The following is a 20,602-nucleotide window of genomic DNA, read 5'->3' as shown; positions in this document are numbered from 1 at the left end:
TATTACAGTACAATCCCAGTTAACCGGACAGCTTGGGGAATTCACCTTCACGGTTACAGATTTTTCCCGTAGTTCTGATATTCAAATCTATACAAAGGCGATCATTATCACAGCAGTAAATACAATTCAGGTACTCATCACTCACATCAGGGGGCACACCAAGAGATTCCACCTGAAAAATTGCCTCGCAAACACACACCATGGTCATAATGGACGTGCATGCAATGCCTTGCAGTACCAGTACTACAAAATGCACAAGTCCATTCTGTTAACTACCGAATAATTTCTTGTATGTACTGTACTCATGTGGAACACTAAAGAAATAAAATCCTGAATATTTATTGGTAAATTATCACGACACCTGTACCCCCACATGGTTTGTTTACGATCCCGGCCCCAACTGACCGTCACCATTCCGCCACTGTTTTGCACCATTGTTAACTACCGAAGTATTTGTTGTAGGTACTGTACTCATAAGAGTGGAAAAATAAAGAAATAAAATCTCGAACATTTATTGGTGAACTGATGTTAAGACTGCACTGTAGAATTATCACACCTGTGCCCCCACACAAAGCTTTGCTTACAGTCCCGGCCCCGACTGACCTCCATCATTCCACCCTTCACCTGCCACCAATCAGCTGTTTTGCACTAAATAAAATACATGATGTACTTATGAAGTGCAAGCATATATATTTTTTTTTCTTCCAACAAAGTAAACCTTCATTCCTATTAACATTTTTTTTTTTTCATCTCTGCCAGCACACATGCGTTCTAAGATGAATTTATGTGGTGCAAGTTAGAGTCGGTCCGTTAGGAAGAAAAACACCGGCGTTTGCTGATTTGCTCTCTCCCGAGATGTCTGGCTTACAAATTCCATGCCTGTCTTTGAAACGATTTAACCATCCAACACTGAAATCACATTCGACTTCTGTATTCATTTTATTGTGAAACTCTTTTGCTTTTTCTTCGATAAGAGGACCAGAAATAGGTGCTCCCCTAGATCTTTCTAAGCAAAACCACTTGAACGATGAAGAGTTTATGCCTTTTTTCAATGGACTTACTTGTCTCACTTTTCATGAAAAATTCATTGAGCTTGGATGCTGGGTCTTTATATAAAATCGTTCGATTTCCTACATTATATTCGGTCATCAGTGTTTTATAATGTTTGCCTTTTTCAAGTCTATTGCATATGTCCAGCTTCTGTTTCAAGGTAGGCACGACACGCTTACGTTTAGTTTGCTCTTTAGGCATTTTGGAATGTTGAAATTACCGTCCATTAGAGCAACACAACAGCAAGAGAGCTTGTTTACTGTCTGGTGGTAAAAAGCAGACTGGTGATTTGTGGAAATTGTGGAGGGTGTGGAGGATGACTGAATTCAAGTAGGGGAAAGAGGGAGGAGGAGGGCTGGATAAGAGGATTTACTAGGTATTTACATTAGCCAGAAATGTCTTCACCTCGCTTAGTCCGACTTCACCCAGCCTCGCGTGACACGATAAAACGGCGGTTTGGCGGTCCATTCAAACTAGCGCACAGTTATAACTTACTGACATTTTTACCAGCCCTTGAATTTTCCCGTTATTCTGAGTATTCCATTTGTCTGGATACCGGATAGCTGGGATTGTACTGTACTTTGTAAAAAAAATTTCTTCTTCTTCTCTTCTGATCTTCCCTCATTTTTTGTTTTTGCTTCCTCTCTTTTCTCTTTCAGTAATTCCAGTTCCTCTTGTGTTAGGCATCGTTTTATCCATACATTTTTGAACTCCTCTTTTTCCATAAGATTCTTTGCATTTTTTAGTATCTCTTCCACAGTGCTTACACTCTGGAAAGTCACCTTTAGAGGTCTTGTCTTGCTTTTCTCCTATTTCCCTAACCTTTTGTGTTCCTCTATGTCTTTACTACAGATTTCCTCTGATACTTCTTTCAGTAAGCTCATTACATTTGCCATCTCCTTTTTGTCTCTAGTGATCTTGTTTTTAACTTCTTCCTCTTCTATACCAGTGATTACTATTGATTTGCCTATCTCTAGTGAATCTCTGACTAATTTTGGATTGTTTTGGATTATTCTTTTCACTTCCTTTTTAATGCTTTTTTCCTCCACCCTTGTTTCTAAGTCTTTCTTTACTTTCACCATTTCAGCATACGTGGTTTCTACATCATTTTTGTAGCTTTGCACAGCTTCAGTCACCTGTGTTATCTTCTCAATATCACTGCTCTGGTCCATAAGACTGCTTGCTTGCCTAATTGTCTCTGTGTCATTTTTGAACTCTTCCATAACACTCTCGTGATTGACTACTGTACTTCCCATTTCACTCACTTTCTTCTTAAGCGTACTCAATTCCACTGTTAGTTCACTGATGGTTGTGTCTTTCTTATTGGCCTCCCTTCCTAGTTTTTCTATCTCTTCCTTTTGCAATTGCATTTGCTTCTTTATTCCATCAATTCCATTTTTGGAAGCCATTTCTAGTTTGTGTACACGTTCAACCAGTCTATTGTGAGTCTCCACTTCAACCAGTTCTTGGTAGAAATCATCATTTTGCTTTTTACTTTTATCCCTCTTCTTTTCCAAATTTGTTTTACTGAAGTATGTATCCATTTTGTAATACTAAATGAACAGAGTATGTACTTACAGAGTATGTACACTTTCCCCATGTTGCTGTAGTCTAAACAAACCCAGCTGACTCAGCGCATTTTTTTTTTCCCTCGTGGTTATTCATTCTGTTTGAACTAGTCTTGTTTAAACTTATTATTTCTTTTCCTTTTAATAATGAAAATCATTTAGTCTAACCTGGTACAGAGCTTGACTCATTCAAAGATACTAATTTAGGTAATGCCGTGTTGGTTGGTACGGAGTGCCAATGACGAACGTCTACATCCGATGACTCCCTCTGTGTGTGTTCTTACCTAATTGTTCTTACCTAATTGTATCTTTACAGGAATGAGTCAAGCTCGTACTGTCCCGTGTCTTAGACCATATTTATCATACACATCCTTAAATTTGTGAATTGTTTTGGCACACACTATTTCATTCGGTAGTGCATTCCATTGATCAATTGCTCTGTTTGGGAAACTGAATTTCCTTACGTCTTTATCACCTCTCTTCTTATGCAGTTTTTTGCAGTGTCCTCTTGCTGATGCTTCTCCATATGTTATCATTTATGTCTATGTTCTCCTTTCCTGATATGCACTTATATAGCATTATCATGTCACCTCTTTTCCTTCTCTCCTGTAGTGTTGGTAGATTCAGTTTCTTTAGTCTTTCTTCGTAGCTTAGGTCCCTTAAGCTTGGTATCCATCTTGTAGTGGCCCTTTGAACTTTTTCAATCTTGTCTATATGCTTTTTGAGATGAGGACTCCAGACTATTGATGCATATTCCAGGGTTGGTCTAATGAATGATGTATTATCCTTCTTAGCATGTCTTCATTTATGTATGTGAATGCTATTCTCATATTTGCCAGCAGTGTATACATGTTCCGTACCTTCTTGCTGATGTGGTCAGCTGGTGACAGTCTGTTATTGATAATCACACCTAGGTCTTTCTCTCTTTCTGATGTGTATAGGGTTTTATTTCCTAACTTATAATCCCAATCAGGTCTTTTTCCACTTTTACCAAACTTGATTACATGACACTTGTCCACATTGAATTCCATTTGCCATGTACTACTCCATTCATGAAGTTTATTTAATTCTTCTTGTAGCTCCCTACAAGAGTCTGTGCTAGTAATTCTCCTTTGTATTTTTGCATCATCTGCAAACATATTCAGATAGCTCTCATTTCCAGTGTTGCTGTTTATATCATTTATGTACACTAGAAACATGATTGGTGCCAGCACCGAACCCTGTGGTACTCCACTAGTCACTTCTTTCCATGATGAGTAGTTTCCTCTTAGTACTGTCCTCATTTCTCTTTTTATGAGAAAGTCTTGCATCCAACAAAACAGTTTGCCTCAAATTCCTCCTTGATGGTACAGTTTCCATAAAAGTCTTTGGTGTGGTACTGTGTCAAAAGCTTTCTTGAAATCTAAATAGATACTGTCCACCCATCCTTCCCTTTCCTGTATTGTGTTTGTTACTCTGTCATAGTAGCTCAACAGATTAGTAACACATGATTTTCCTTTTCTGAAACCAAACTGTCTTTCTGTTATCATACTGTGTTCTTCTAGATGATTTACCCAAGCTTTTCTTATAAGTTTTTCTAATACCTTGCTTACAACACTGGTCAGTCATACTGGTCGGTAGTTGAGAGGATTTTTTTCTATTTCCTTTCTTGAATAAGGGGACTATATTTGCTTTTTTCCAAATATCAGGTAGTTTCCCTTGACTCAAGGATTTCTTGAAAATTAAAAATAATAGTTTACTTAACTCCTTTGCACATTCTCGTAACACCCAACATGAAATTTCATCAGGACCACTTGCTTTTCCTCTGTCTAATCTACTTAACTCCTCCTGTATTACTTTTTCTGCTATTTGTATATCTGGTAGTATGTGTGGACATGCGTGTTCCACATATTCCCTCTCAAAATTTTTTTCTTCTGTAAAAACTAATTGGAAATTCTTATTTAGTGCTTCACAAATATCTTTCTCTTGTGTATAAGTGATTCCCTCGTCCGTGATGGATTGTATTATATCTTTTACTTTGGTTTTGCTTCTGATATAACTGTAAAACAGCTTTGGTTGATCACTGCTTTTATTTATTATATCCTCCTCAAACTGTTTTTGGGCTTCCCTCCTTATTCTTGTATAGTCGTTTCTTGCCTGTTTGTAATTATTATATGCCCTTTCACTATTGTGTCTTCTGTATCTATTCCACAACAAATCTCTTCTTTCTTTTGATTTTTTACATTCTGTATTGAACCATTTCTGTATTTTCTTATCTGCTTCTTTGTGCTGTGGGATGTACTTCTGGACTCCTATTTCATAAAATTCACAAAATTTTTTATATACAGCATTTAAATCTTGTCCTCTAAGCTCATTTTCCCAATCAACTTCTAAGAAATACTTCTTTAGGTCTTGATAATTTCCCTTTTTATAGTTTAGTCTCTTTTTGTAACTGTCATTGCTGTTTACTATGTCATATGCTATCCTGAAGTTATAATTTAGTACTGCATGATCGCTTTTGCCGAGTGGAGGGTGATATATTAAACTGTCAATGTCATTTTCTTGCCTAGTAAACATTAGATCTAGCACTGAAGGTACATCAAGTCCTCTTTTTCTAGTGGTTTCCCTCACATGTTGCGTTAAGAAAAACTCTTGTACGAGATCCAGGAGCTTTTGGTCCCAACAGCTTTCTTGGCTATTTATATCTAGAGTATTCCAATTTATATTTGTATTGAAATCCCCAGTTAGTATAATTCTTTCCGATTTCTCTTCTATTTTATGTAGCAAGGATCTTATACTCTGAATTGTACTCTCTGCCAGGTCCTCATATTTGTCTCTTTCCCATGTGTTTGATCTGGGTAGCATACACAAATTGGCTACAATTACTTTACCTTCAGATGTGTTGATCTCTACTGCAATCAGTTCTACTTGTGATGGTATATCTAGGTTTATTTCCTTGACTTTAAGATTTTTCTTAGTTAATATTATAATTCCTCCTCCTTTTTTAAAATTTCTGTCTCTTCTCCATATATTGTATTCCTCTAAGTTTAGTATGTCATTGGATATCCTTTTGTGTTAATTTTGTCTCAGGCATATTATTTGTGGTTCATTTTCTCTGACATAATCATTCATCTCTAGTAATTTAGATACCATTCCATCCACATTTGAGTACATCAACTTTATCATCTTTTTTATATACTTGTCATGACATGGTTCTACTACCTTCCTCCTTTTTCTTCCATCCTGTTTGTGTACCACTTTCGTACCTGCAATCCTATTACTTTGTAAGAAAATTTCTTCTTGTCCTCTTCTGATCTTCCCTCATTTTTTGTTTTTGCTTCCTCCCTTTTCTCTTTCAGTAATTCCAGTTCCTCTTGAGTTAGGCATCTTTTTATCCATACATTTTTGAACTCCCCTTTTTCCATAAGATTCTTTGCATTTTTTAGTATCTCTTCCACAGTGTTTACACTCTGGAAAGTCACCTTTAGAGGTCTTGACTTGCATTTCTCGTATTTCCCTAACCTTTTGTGTTCCTCTATGTCTTTACTACAGATTTCCTCTGATACTTCTTTCAGTAAGCTCATTACATTTGCCATCTCCTTTTTGTCTCTAGTGATTTTGTTTTTAATTTCTTCCTCTTCTATACCAGTGATTACTATTGATTTATTTATTTCTACTGAATCTCTGACTAACTTTGGATTGTTTTGGATTATTCTTTTCACTTCCTTTTTAATGTTTTTTTCCTCCATCCTTGTTTCTAAGTCTTTCTTTACTTTCACCATTTCAGCATACGTGGTTTCTACATCATTTTTGTAGCTTTGCACAGCTTCATTCACCTGTGTTATCTTCTCCTCAATATCACTGCTCTGGTCCATAAGACTGCTTGCTTGTCTAATTGTCTCTGTGTCATTTTTTAACTCTTCCATAACACTCTCGTGATTAACTACTGTACTTCCCATTTCACTCACTTTCTTCCTAAGCGTATTCAATTCCACTGTTAGTTCACTGATGGCTGTGTCTTTCTTATTGGCCTCCCTTCCCAGTTTTTCTATCTATTCCATTTGCAAGTGCATTTGCTTCTTTATTTCATCAATTTCATTTTTGAAAGCCATTTCTAGTTTGTGTACACGTTCAACCAGTCTATTGTGAGTCTCCACTTCAACCAGTTCTTGGTAGAAATCATCATTTTGCTTTTTACTTTTATCCCTTTTCTTTTCCAAATTTGTTTTATTGAAGTATGGGTCCATTTTGTAATACTAAATGAACAGAGTGTGTGTGGTAGGTCTCCATATTATAATTGCAAATCATACTAAATAGATAGATAAATAGATAGATAGAGAGACAGATAGAAGCAGGAAGTCAAATGATGAGAAGGTGTTGTGTTTGCGAGAAGTGAGCAGCGCTAAACGCTTACACGGAGGAAAGCTGACGACAGCGGCCAGTAAGGAGATGATTCAGTTAGCTGTCAGCAGTCCTCTCGTGAGAAAGTTCTGTTACCACGAGGAACATACGTGACACACACACCCTACTACACGAGATGTGAGGAAAGAGAGTGGAGAAGGAGACAAGCGACCCTAGAGAGAGGTCGAGACGGAGATTAGCTTTAGAACAGAGAGAGAGAGAGAGAGAGATAGCGAGACAGGGAGGTAGCTACCCAGGACTTATACTATTATACCTGTTTAATATTTCCAAGACAAATAAAAATAGTCCCATACTATTCTTTACCTCTCCCGTCACTACATGACATCTGGTGGGGAAACTACTACAAGATATAAAAGCCGCTCGACCACAAGTCTAAAATATACTTCTCTACAATTAACTACAAAGTCCTTTATGACATTTGGTAGCAGCGAACGTATACGAACCTCGTCTACGAATCAACATTAAATTCCTACAAAATATCAAGATTGACAACAACCAACAATATCAGCTCCTGCCCCCTCCGTCTCCCAGATCATTACGCTGATGCAGAGGTCAAGAGATCACTCGACGCCTTGCAAGTAGCTTAACGACAAACCAGCAAATCTGCGGACATCGTCTCCGAATTAAAAGCAAATTTCTACAAAAGCAACCGAGACTACAAGGTTAGCTTCAGTTCTACAAAGTCTACAGCCATCTACAATCAACTACAGCCATCTACAATCAACTACAATTAACAACTCTACGTCGTCTGTATAATCTTCTACACGCACCTACAAGTAGCGGCAGTCTTCATCCCACAACGAATAAATCACTAGAGAAAAGGACAGAGAAAACTTCCACATAGAATAAAGGGAACAAACAAACGAAGAGTGAGACACGATTTACAACTCATCTTACTCACTCGTCTTCACTCAAGTTACTCATCGCTACTCATTCACTCACCACAGCTACCAGTGTGGGAAGTTGAGGTCATCATGCGTGCTTGCTGAACAGACGCCACGTCAGTCAACACACCACCTGCACCACCACTCACACCATTTCCCACCACGGTAAAAATTAGTAAGTTACATAGTTACTTCATTTATACAATACACAGTGATAGACAATAAGCTTCTGCACAAACATATAAAATGTGCTGTATAGTTACAGTTTAAATACACATACTTACTTCAGTTATCTCCATAACTCAAACACTAAATAATCACCAACAATAAATATTCTACACTGTATATATTCATTCATTTATTACAACATTTATTTACTACCAACGAGTGTTATCATTCATACCTACATAAAATACGTGTTTCATACATACAACTATACATTATTATATCTACAAGCGATAAGGAAAATATACCATCACAGTTACTCAGTGAGCAATTAAAAGAACTGTATTAAACATTTATTAATTAAAGCTACCTAGTGGAAACATACAAATTAAGTTACAAGGTAAACTAGAAAAAAAAAAAAAAAAAAAAAAAATGGCCAACACAAATGCCGTTAGCAAGAGTGAACATCTTCAACACAATCGTGAAGACAATGATTTCCACACAGTGCTGACACACATATTACTCACGAGAGGTACAGGTGAACAAGTCAGTGTGTATAGTTAATACTGTATATATGTATATATATTTTTTTTTTATATAAAATAACAAAATATGGGACTATATAATATCATTTTATAGTATCTGTGCAATATAAACTAAACTTTGAAAAAGTATCCCAAGAAAATTAGCCAGTAATTATGTAACCATGAACAACATGGAAACAAGCGTACACAAGCAAAGAGAAACAAACTATGGAAATTCAATACATACAAAAAAAAAAAAAAAGAAAGAAAGAAAGTAAAACAGAAAAAAGAGAAATAGTGTAAGATCACATAACAAACAAATGAAAATAAGTGTAAGTGTTACTACATAAGCCAAAATACCACATAAACTACAAACAAAAAAAGCAAATTGTTGTCTCCACATACAAGTGGCACGACACATCATCACTATCATCGACCGCAGCATATGTTAGGACTGCAGTTATTACAATTGTTACTCCATATTATAATTATGTAAAGACAAACGATTGCATTATGTTACACTTTGCCAATTATGTAACAGTTGCATTAACAAGATGTAACTTTTATGTAACTTTAACTACAATTATGTACCTACAAACGATATGTAACAATTATGTAACGACAAACGATTGCATTATGTTACACTTTGCCAATTATGTAACAGTTGCATTAACAAGATGTAACTTTTATGTAACTTTAACTACAATTATGTACCTACAAACGATATGTAACAATTATGTAACGACAAAACAGTTGCATTAACAAGATGTAACTTTTATGTAACTATAATTATAAGGCCAACACAATTATGCATTAACACAATATTTGGTAACAATTCATAAAATGTTACAATTATGTAGTACCACAATGTTAGTACAATATTATAAGTCATACAATTATAGCACAATTCTATATTACCAGTATCATCATACAAGTTAGGTGAAATATTAGACATTACTAAAGTGATAACTCAAATATGTAATGTATAACCTAGCAGTATTACCATTGCACAATTATATGCGTACGTCTGTTGTACATGCACGTCTTACAAGTGTTATACAACAACCATTGCATTTATTCAAATATGTATACAACTTGTTTAAATGTAATATTACTGAATAATCACTATTTACTATGAATAATATATGTATACAATATTCATACAATTATGTTACTTTACAATATTATGTATTTCACTTAATTAGCTTATAAGTTCATTATAATGTGTATGTAGTATGTATTAATATATTATAACTATTAAATGTCGATGGTACGCCATTTTGCGCGGCAGAGCAATGTGGTAGGTCTCCATATTATAATTGCAAATCATACTAAATAGATAGATAAATAGATAGATAGAGAGACAGATAGAAGCAGGAAGTCAAATGATGAGAAGGTGTTGTGTTTGCGAGAAGTGAGCAGCGCTAAACGCTTACACGGAGGAAAGCTGACGACAGCGGCCAGTAAGGAGATGATTCAGTTAGCTGTCAGCAGTCCTCTCGTGAGAAAGTTCTGTTACCACGAGGAACATACGTGACACACACACCCTACTACACGAGATGTGAGGAAAGAGAGTGGAGAAGGAGACAAGCGACCCTAGAGAGAGGTCGAGACGGAGATTAGCTTTAGAACAGAGAGAGAGAGAGAGAGAGATAGCGAGACAGGGAGGTAGCTACCCAGGACTTATACTATTATACCTGTTTAATATTTCCAAGACAAATAAAAATAGTCCCATACTATTCTTTACCTCTCCCGTCACTACATGACATCTGGTGGGGAAACTACTACAAGATATAAAAGCCGCTCGACCACAAGTCTAAAATATACTTCTCTACAAGTAACTACAAAGTCTTTATGACATGTGTACTTACAAAGTATGCACACTTTCCCCGTGTTGCTGTAGTATAAACAAACCCAGCTGACTCAACGCATCGTGGTTCTTTGTTGTTTGAACCAGTCTTATTTAAACTTATTATTTCTTTTCCTTTTAATAATGAAAAATCATTTAGTCTAACCTGGTACAGAGCTTGACTCATTCAAAGATACTTATTTAGGTAATGCCTCTGGCTAAGAAGGATAATAACATCATTCATTAGACCAACCCTGGAATATGCATCAATAGTCTGGAGTCCTCATCTCAAAAAGCATATAGACAAGATTGAAAAAGTTCAAAGGGGCGCTACAAGATGTGTGTGTGTGTGTGTGTGTGTGTGTGTGTGTGTGTGTGTGTGTGTGTGTGTGTGTGTGTGTTTTGCATCTAACTTCTACAGTTTGAAGTCTCTCTATAGATGATTATAATAATCCAGAAAGAGTAAGAATGAAATACAAACTACCAGTGCTGTATATCATCAGGATGAATATATTACATTCCAATCCTTCACTACAAGTACAGTAATGCACTTATTTCCATAACAGCCAAATCCAGATACCTTTATTCAACTACAAGGAGACTAAGCTCCTTCCAAAGCTGAATAAAAGTGACTGGTAGTACTCTGATAAAAACAAAAATGACAACTGCACTGAAGGGCTTGACCTTTCCAGTACAGTAGATATGAGGTCTGTTCAAATAGTATCTGACCTTAGGTTCTAAATAAATAAATAGCTAACCTATTGAGCTAGGACAATAATCCCCCTCAAAGTAGAGCCCTTCTGACTTGACACACACAGCCCAGCATTCATTCCACTGCCTGAAACATTTTTTGAAGTCGGTTTTCGGTATCTCCTTTAGGTGCTTCAATGCACTCGTCGTGATCTCTTCTCTCGGATGAATGTTGCTCAGGACATGTTGGAGTGTGAAAATCGCAATTCAGACATTTTGAAGACTGTTATCACTAGACATGAGACCTGGGTGTACAGGTACAACCCTGAAACCAAAGCACAGTCATCCCAGCGGAATGCAGGGTCGCCTCGGCCATAAAAAGCACAACATGTCTGCAGCAAGGTCAATGCACTCACATATTGACAATTTTTTTCAACTATTGTGGTGCTGAGCATCACAAATACACACCAGATCAGACCGTCAACAAACACTAATACCTCGAAGTTATCCGTCGTTTTCGTGATGCAGCTCGGTGGAAGAGACCAGACCTGTGGAAAACAGCAAGTTGAAAGCTGCACCATTACACTGCCCCTGCCAATCCTTCACAACTGATTCAGGAATTTTTGGCCAAACACAATGTCCCTCAGGTCCAGCAAGCTCCCTACTCACCAAACAAAGCTCCATGCAACCTTTGGTTATTCCTCAAGCTCAAAACTCTGCTGAAGGGTTCCCAATTTTCCCAACCTGAGTCGAGAGAAAAGATCATGACGAATGCGATGAAGCACCTGAAGTAAATACTGAAATCTGACTCTGAAAAATGTTTCAGGGAGTGGAAAGACTGCTGGGATACATGTGTCAAGTCAGAAGGGGCCTACTTTGAGCAAGGATTAGTGTCCTAGCTCAACAGGTTAACTTTTTTTTTTATTTTTATTTTTTTATTTTTTTTATTTATTTTTTTTTTTTGAGCCTAAGGTTGGATAATTTCTGAACAGATCTCGTATTATTCACCGTCATGGAGACCTCATGCGACTGGGTTAGCTGGAATCTCTGTTAACCCCTTCAGTATGATGACCTCTATTTGTTTTTATTCTTACTGCCACCATGCAGTTTTTTCACCATAGGGAGGGCCCAATGGCACACCCAGGTATCTACAAATGAGGCCAAGGTGGGATCTAGCACCCTTCTGAGAGTTCCACTAGGCCCACTGTGCTGAAGTCTCAACTCAGCTTAGATTCAATTCCACTGCTGTGCTGACAGCACAACTGGTTATGGCCATGAGATGCTAACAATGTAGTATTGTATATGACACTGAACAGAATTTTTAAAACATTCAAATCAGTTACAGGTTACACTATATAAAATGGGGCTTAATGGAGACAAGTTCTGAGCTGGGAAGCCTAGGACTCCCAGGTTCCCCCACAGTTATGCCACCAGGGAGATATCTTGCTTTGAAAGAGTTAGAAGCAATCTCTATTAGCCTAGGCCTATCAGTAACCCTTTCTGTACCAGTACAATGATTTTTTTTTAATTTATTCATACTACAGCCATACAATTTTTTAAGGTTCAGAAAAGACCTCTGTTCTGAATGGGTTAAGTACAGTAAAAGAATTGCTGCAATAGAAGGGACTGGAGTTGAAAGGAATGTAGTGGATCAGGATGGATGACAAGGTACCAGTGTATATTAGATTTAAGCTTCGACTGAAAACAATCCAAGTACAATGGACTGGAGTGCAGGGTAATAAGAAAGGGATGAGGATGTCTCTATATACATATCATGTACTGGAATGAGGCAGAAGAAATAAAACTTGCTGTTGCTGCTTAGCCCTGGTCTGTGTGACCAAGCAGACATTCTGACCAGAAGTAAGCAACTGCTTCTGTGAGGCCATCCTACAGGTACAGTACTGTAGGATACTGTGTTGAAATCCAATACCCCCTTGTGGTAAACAATGCCTCACGAGGATCATATTAGGGTCCTCCCCATGGTGAGGTGCACGGAAATACAAGGTGTGGCTTCCACTTGAACACTGCGCTGCTCCACCCATGGTACACAACACTACCACATGTAGGCTCATCATCAGCACCAAAGATGGAAGTTGAAAGGAACCATGAGAAAAGGATGAGAGTACATTAGGCTGAAATATAATGGACTGGAAAGGAATTAATCAGAGTTACAAGACTGAGACAAAAGGAATGGATGTAGCAGGGACTGATGTACAAAAGACTGAAGAGAAGGAAATCTGAGTAAACAAAGCTGAAAAATAAGGGACGAGAGTAGAAAAGATTATAGGAGGATATCCAAACAGATGGAACTACATCAGTACACTGACATACCAAGAAGGAACGGGAACAGAAGGGTTTACAGTACCGGTATACGTGAAAATGGTGCAAGGAACTGACTTGAAGGGACTGGGGTAACTGCAACAGGAGTACTGGTACAAGGAACTGGAGTAACTGGGACAGGAGTAGAAGGGATTGGGGTGGCTGGGAAAGGAGTAGAAGGGACTGGGGTAAACAGGACAGGAGCAAAAGGAAATGCAGACCTGGAGTTGAGGGGACATGAGTAAATGGGACTGGAGAAGAATTAACTGCGGTAGAAGGGTAAAAAAAAATACAAGGGACAAGAGTGGAAGGTGCAGGAGTGGATGGGATACAAATAGGATCAGAGAGGACGGGAGTGAAAGGAGCAGCGTGGAGTAAAAGGGACAGGAGTAGAGTAAAACAGACAGGAGTGGAGTAGAAGGGGCAGCAGTAAAGCAGAGGGGACTACAGTAAAAGAGAGAAGACCAGAGTAGATGGGGCAGAAGTACAAAGGAGAGGAAGGGAGTCAAATACAGTAAAGGGGGCAAGAGTGGAAGAACATGGGATAGAAGGACTGAAGAAGATGGGGCAGAAGAGGAAATAACAGGAGTAGTATAAAAGGACAGGAGCAGACCATAAGTGAAGGGAATACAGTAAACGGACAGGAGCCAGAGCAGAATGGACAGAAGTAGAGTAAAAAGGACAATAGTACAGCAGAAAGGACAGGAGTAGAATGAAAGGGGCAGGAGCAGAGTAAAAAAAAAAAAAAGTAGAGCATATGGAACAAAGAAGGAGTAGAAGGGAAAGGATAAAAGAGACACCGGAAGAGATGGCTGCAGAGGTTGGGATCTGAGTGAACAGAGTTGGACAAGAGGGGACTGGATGAGAGAGAATGAGAAAGGACTGGACTCCATAGAATTGGAGTGGAATGGACCCAAATAGAAAGGGTTGGAGCAGAATGACTAGAGTGGAAAGGACTGATTGGAAGAACTACAGTAGAAAGGACTGGATGCAAAGAACTGAGGGGGAAACAGACTGGATGCAAGGGACTGGAGTGGAAGAAGCTGGATGGAAGGGATTAGGAGTGGAAAAGACTGAATATATGGGACTGGAGAGGAAAGGACTGGATGGAAGGGACTGGAGTGGAAAGGCTAAAGTGTAAGTAAATAGAGTGGAAGGGACCGGGTCTGCAGATGATAGGTCTGCCCAGCCAGACAGACTGGGGTTGATCAACAACAATCCACAGAAACATGGGTCAAATGTGACCTTGGCCTGTGACCCTGACCTTTGACTCATGGGTCTCAAAACTTAATCCCTTTGTTCTTCCCTCACCAGTAACCCTTTCCCAAAGCTTGGTGTTAATTGATTAAAAACCTTTAACACTGACTTTGACCTGGTGCTCTAGAAAACATACCCTAGGTCTACTCCTTGGCCAACTCTCAACCATTTCACCAAGTTTAGGTAAAATTAAATGAACACTGTGTGGGTAAGTTATCACTCACGTGGGTCAATTTTAAACTTGTGTGACCTTGACCTCTGGCTGATTCTCCCCCTCAACCTGAATCCCGTTGTTCTTCCCTAACTCTTAACCTTTTCTAAAGTTTGGTGCAAATCTGTTCAAAACTACTGAAGTTGATCTTGACCTTTGATCTCATTATATCTACTTGTCTGACCCTCAACCCTTCCACCAAGTTTAGCTAAAACTGGATGAAAACCGTTTGCGTTATTTTGCTAAACACAGGTCGAACTCTGAGCTTACCCTGTGACCTTGACCTTTGACTGCTCTCATAATTAAATCACTTAATTCTTAGATTCCTATTAACCATTTCAAAACGTCTGGTCAAAATTGGTTAAAAACTTTTTTAAGTTGATTTTGCTGGGTCATCGTCTGTTGTGGCCCTCTCTAACGTTCCCAAACAATGGGCAACCCCTCCCAGTTTGGCAGAAATCTGTTAAAATCAATTAAAAACTGAGTTACTTCGTTAACACACACAAACTGTTAAAGCGCAACCCCAATTCACACTCCACGACGCAAGTTTGACCCCTAAGGACGGGTGTCCGCATATGCTGTCCGAGGGTACTTGGGCCAAAATAAAACGGGTGCCCGCAAATGTGATCACGCCCCCCCACCCCACCCCCTACAACCAAACCCACACAACATCCCCCACCCTCTCACTCACCCCCCCCACCGACCACCACCCTTAACTTCCACCCGTCCCCACCCCCCACGCGCCCACGATCCCCCAATCCCCATACTCCAACCCCCTATCCTCCCCACCCCACCCCCACGCCTCTACCCCCAACCCCCCATCCCCCAACTTCTCCGACCCCCACCGCCACTCCCCTCCCCATTCCCACCCTCACTATACATGTTAGGGAAGAAGTCGAGCTTATTTTAATTTTGTAAAGATACGGGTAACTTTGCTTCCCTATCAGACTTATCATCACCATGGAATACAGTAGGTACCAGTAAATAATTACCGGTAACTAGAAAGCAAAGAGTGCAAACCTCCGCCAATGCCAATGCCATTAAAATGAATCCGGATCTGTGGAGATTGTGTGGAATAGCTACACTGAATCCGGATCCGCCCCCAAATCTGATCAATTGTTCCTTGACCCATGGCCCACTCTTCCACAAAACTTTATTGAAATTGAAAACTTTTCGAGATATACAGTATGGTACCGGGTACCGTACATAGAATCTGGATCCTCCCCAAAATTAAATAAATTCTTTCTTGGCCATGGCCCACCCTACCACCATATTTCATTGAAAACTTTTGGAGATATTATCTGGGCAAACAAACATAAGTGAATACAACTCCCTCAAATTTCGTTGACGGAGGTAAAAACTAAACCAAGGTACATTCTCAACATTATTCTTTGGGCCGTTGCGGGGCCATATATACTGTACACTACGATTACGGCAGCCGCAACCTAACCTATTTCTAACCTACCTGAACCACCAAACATAACCACTAAATTCTGGCGGTTTAAGCTGAATTGTAGCAGCATTAACCTAAGCTAATCTAACAACTCCAGCATTCATTTTCGGTATATGTATAAAAGATCTGTAAGTGCCGTAATCGTAGTCCGTGTGTATGTGTATAATTACGGCTGCCGTAATCCTAACCACTTCCTATTCTTTATGGTGATAAAGCAAAAATCCTAGAATGACTGCCATAGTTTGATGAAGCTTGTTTTCCACACACAGCATGTTACGTCACTGAGAAACACGTGACCACCCTCCCTTAAGTTAAACATCCTGCGTCGATGTAAACAGAGGAAGTAACACCGCCTTAGTTTCAACCTTCCTATTCTGAAATGGGCCAGTTTCCCCATTCTCAACCTTCCCATCCACAAATGAGATAATTTCCGTCGTTTCCACCTAATCAACTAATTTGTTCACAGCTGTCGTTTCCACATTCTCACCCACTAATTAGTACACTTCTAGCATTTCCCTCGATCCACTAATTAGTGCACCTCTATTTATCCATTTTTCGCCGCTATTTTCTGTTATCTCCAAAACACTAATATATGCAAGTCTGGTACCAGTAGCAATGAATTTACAGAATGTACACACCAAATCATAAATCATGATAATCTGATGTTCGTGCTTGTGAGATGATAGAACACCGTTACGGCAAATCACCAGATCTGGGTATAATACACCATAGATTTAAAAACTAATTAAAGATCATGCAAATAAAACATAACCATTTATGAAATCCCAATAATAATTATGTTAAAGCGAGCCGAACCCGCAATCCCCGGAAGTTGTCAAATATCTAACCCCGGGGCCATCATCCACATTCCCGGGTGATTAGAGGGATAATAATCTTGGCACAATTCCATTATCTTCCCCAAGAATCACACTTTCACGTGTATCTAAGACGCTAATTCCTCTCTGCTCTCTTCAAACAATGGTGAAATGCCAACGTGTCTATGTGGCATTATATATGAAGGTGTTTCACGAGTACGTGAAAATGACCTTCCGTAAAATGAGGACCTCGCGCACCTGACATTGGCGGGTACACAACTCTGCCATTACGCTTCCATCCCCCCTGCCTATCCTCCCTCCCTATCCCTCTTCCTGCCTTTCACACTCCTTCATTCCTGTCCATCACACATCCCTTTGTGCTTGCCTATCCTGCTTACCCCGCAATCTCTGCCAGCCTGTTTCCTCTTCCCACCGTACCTGTCTACCAGATTCCTACCCCCTGCACTCCCTGCCTGCCCAAACTCCTTGCATATCACAACTCCCATGCCCACCCAACTTTCCTCTCTTTCACATCTCCCTCCCTTCCTGCCTTTTCTACTCGATCTCTTTCTCCCTAACCCGCCTCTTTCCCTACCAACTCCCTCCGTCTACCCATCAAACCTTCCTCTCTACCTATTCCACTTCCCTCTCTACCAGTCTATCGCATGATGATGTTACCATTCCCTGCTCTCCCTGTTTCTTACAGCTCCCTGCTCTCCCTGTTTCTTACAGCTCCCTCCCTCCCTGCTTATCCTACCTCCCTCCTTGGTGATATACCTATCAAGCCTCTATCTCTACCTATTTATCCCACCTCGATCCCCATCTTCCTGTCCCACCTCCCTCCCTCTCAAACCTTCCTATCTAACAACCTATCCCATCATCATCCACCTTCCTGTCCCATCTCCGACCCTTCCTGCCTCCGATTATCCTTGTCTGTCCCACCTCCCGATATTCCTGTCCATCCCACCTTCATTTCTCCCTGCCTATATCCCCAGCGTCATTGAGTAGGAATGGCGCTGTATATCCCTCCATCCTCCCTGTCTGTCTATCCCATTTCCCTCTCTGCCTACCTATCCCACATTCCTCTGACTCTATCCCTTCTGAGCTAATTCAGCTATCCTACCACCATCCTTGCCTGCTTCTCCATCCCATTACTGTTCTTTTTATCCTAACAATATCACCATCATTCAAGATGCGACCCTCCTGCTATCCCATTCCTGTTCCTACCTGCCTGCTTGTCTGCTTATCCCATCCTCATTTCCCTCCTGCTCTTATGCATGATCAACTACTATACCTTTTCTCCTACCTCAACACTGCATCCGTCTCTTTCACACCCAAGTAACCCCTGCATTCTCCCCTGCCTACAAACGGTACACCGACCCTGCTTGCCTAACATCGATGCCTGCTTCTCCTGCCATCCTACCTCCACCATTATCCTAAGCCAGCCCAACATTCCATCCCTTTTCCTCCCCTTCCCTTAATGTCCGCATCTTCCAAACAACCCAGTCTGCTCTCTATACCCCTAGGCCCCCCACTTCCCCCCAGGATGGACATGACACTGCGTAGATCGCCCTAAAACACAGAAAATTTTTCTGGTGTCTTTGTTAAGCCTGTAGGACCCACCGATCAATGCCCCCACAAGGAAGCATATGAGTTGACACAACATCAGAAACACGATGAGGACGCCTAGTTTACGGCCGCTCAGGTTTTCGATGATCGCCCCCGCCATGGTGGTCCGAGAGATGAGAGGATGTTCAGCTAGAAATAAATGGCAGCTTCCCACGGACGCCGAGATCAATAAAACAACGTGTATACACTCACACCTCAGACAGCACACTGCCACACACGAAACTTGGAAAACATCTCTTATACCATAACATTATGCAATATTCTACTACATTAATGGATATTAATTGAAATGTAAACTATCTGAATAACTACAATGTTTGACGATTTATGTATGTCGCTTGATACCGTACAACGCAGCATGTGAGTAATGAATCGAGTATGGCTGTTGAATCGTGCGTCAGCTGTTTCACTACCCCCGTTGCTTGAGAAAATCGGATTTAATAATTGTTTGGTAAAACTACACCTTTCACTTAAGGTCGATTTTAGGTATAAGCTAGATGGTAAACCTGAGGGACAGTGCAGTCAAGAATTTCACCATCTTTTAACAAGTGATACGAAAATAAGCCATCGAAAAAATACTTTTACGTACTTCTCTTGCAGATCACTCAATATTAACTTATTTTTGTATATAGATTATAATTCTACCTATCTGGGTATTGAGGCGAAAATGATCTGCGATGCGATTCCAATGCAAGCAAATATTCTATACTGTACTAAACTTGGCTTAAAACTGACAATCACTACATCTAGAATGCTGCTGTAGAATTAGTGAAATACCCACCCGGCGAAGCGATGCCGACACCACAACCCCAGGAGGAGGACATGGGGAGGTAGCCCCCCACCCCAAGAAGAGGCAGTGAGGAGGTATACCCACGTTCCGCGCCACAGGGACATATATATCAGCGTTCCGCGCCACAGGGACATATATATCAGCGTTCCGCGCCTCAGGGATATATATATATATATATATATATATATATATATATATATATATATATATATATCAGCGTTCCGCGCCGCAGTGACATATATCCCCCGGGACCCGACGCCCCTCTTCCACGCAGCCGGACCACCAGGCAGTACTTAGATCGAGAGTGCGTTACTCTCCAACGGAGCAAGCACTCGCCAAAATCGGGGTGGGACTTGCAGTAGCCAAGTCCCAAGTAGGCCCTCAGAGCAGAGTCCATCAAACCTGTCTCTAAAACAGGTAGAGACTTCACCGGAGCTCCAGTACCTACTACACATCAGGGGAGCAGCGGCACAGTAGCGTCCACTGGATCTACTGTAAGAGGAGTGGCCACCGGTTCTCCTTCTGCCACCCACCTCCGGAAGCCAGCGTGTTGGAACGTCCCCCAGATGACCTTCGCCTGCAGTCCCCAGGAGGGCGGCGGGCCCTGTGGTAGTATCCACCAGATCTACCACAGGAGGGCAGACCACCAGTCGTCCCCCAGCTGCACCATCCCCCGATGGCAGGAGGCAGTGTCCACCGGACCTGTGGCGTCTGCCAGGAGGCCCTATGGGACTCCTCCTCCGGTCATCCTTGGGACGAGCAGTTTCCTGAAGGAGTATCCACTGGATCTCCATTGACCACTACCCCAGATGGGAGAGTAGGCAGTGTCCATCAGATCTGCCTGGCTGGAGGGATGTCCTCTGGACCTCCTTCCCATGTCCAGGCATGGAGTTGAGACAGGAACCGACAGGCCCGCCAGGCAGGAGAGCAGACCACCTCTCGTTCCTCCTCCGTGACTTTGGAGGCTCCCTACAAGGGCAATGCCTCTTGCTTAGCC

General features: G+C 40.6%; 1 protein-coding gene across 1 annotated transcript in view; it reads right to left on the bottom strand.

Moving 5' to 3' along the window:
• The window catches only part of LOC145406868 (protein wntless-like), a 233,546-nt gene extending 214,558 nt beyond the window's left edge, over window positions 1-18,988 (bottom strand). The window contains exon 1 of the mRNA XM_080277981.1: window positions 18,810-18,988. Within this exon, the coding sequence (XP_080134107.1) occupies window positions 18,810-18,915 (106 nt within the window). The 5' untranslated portion in view covers window positions 18,916-18,988. The remainder of the gene's footprint in view (window positions 1-18,809) is intronic.
• Window positions 18,989-20,602: the final 1,614 nt, after the last annotated feature.

The sequence above is a fragment of the Coenobita brevimanus genome, chromosome 71, assembly GCF_032717465.1.
Source record: "Coenobita brevimanus isolate Jiangsu-jjx chromosome 71, ASM3271746v2, whole genome shotgun sequence".
Classification (NCBI taxonomy): domain Eukaryota; kingdom Metazoa; phylum Arthropoda; class Malacostraca; order Decapoda; family Coenobitidae; genus Coenobita; species Coenobita brevimanus.
The sequence above is the reverse complement of the archived record's forward strand: the minus strand, read 5'-3'. Positions and strand labels throughout refer to the sequence as shown.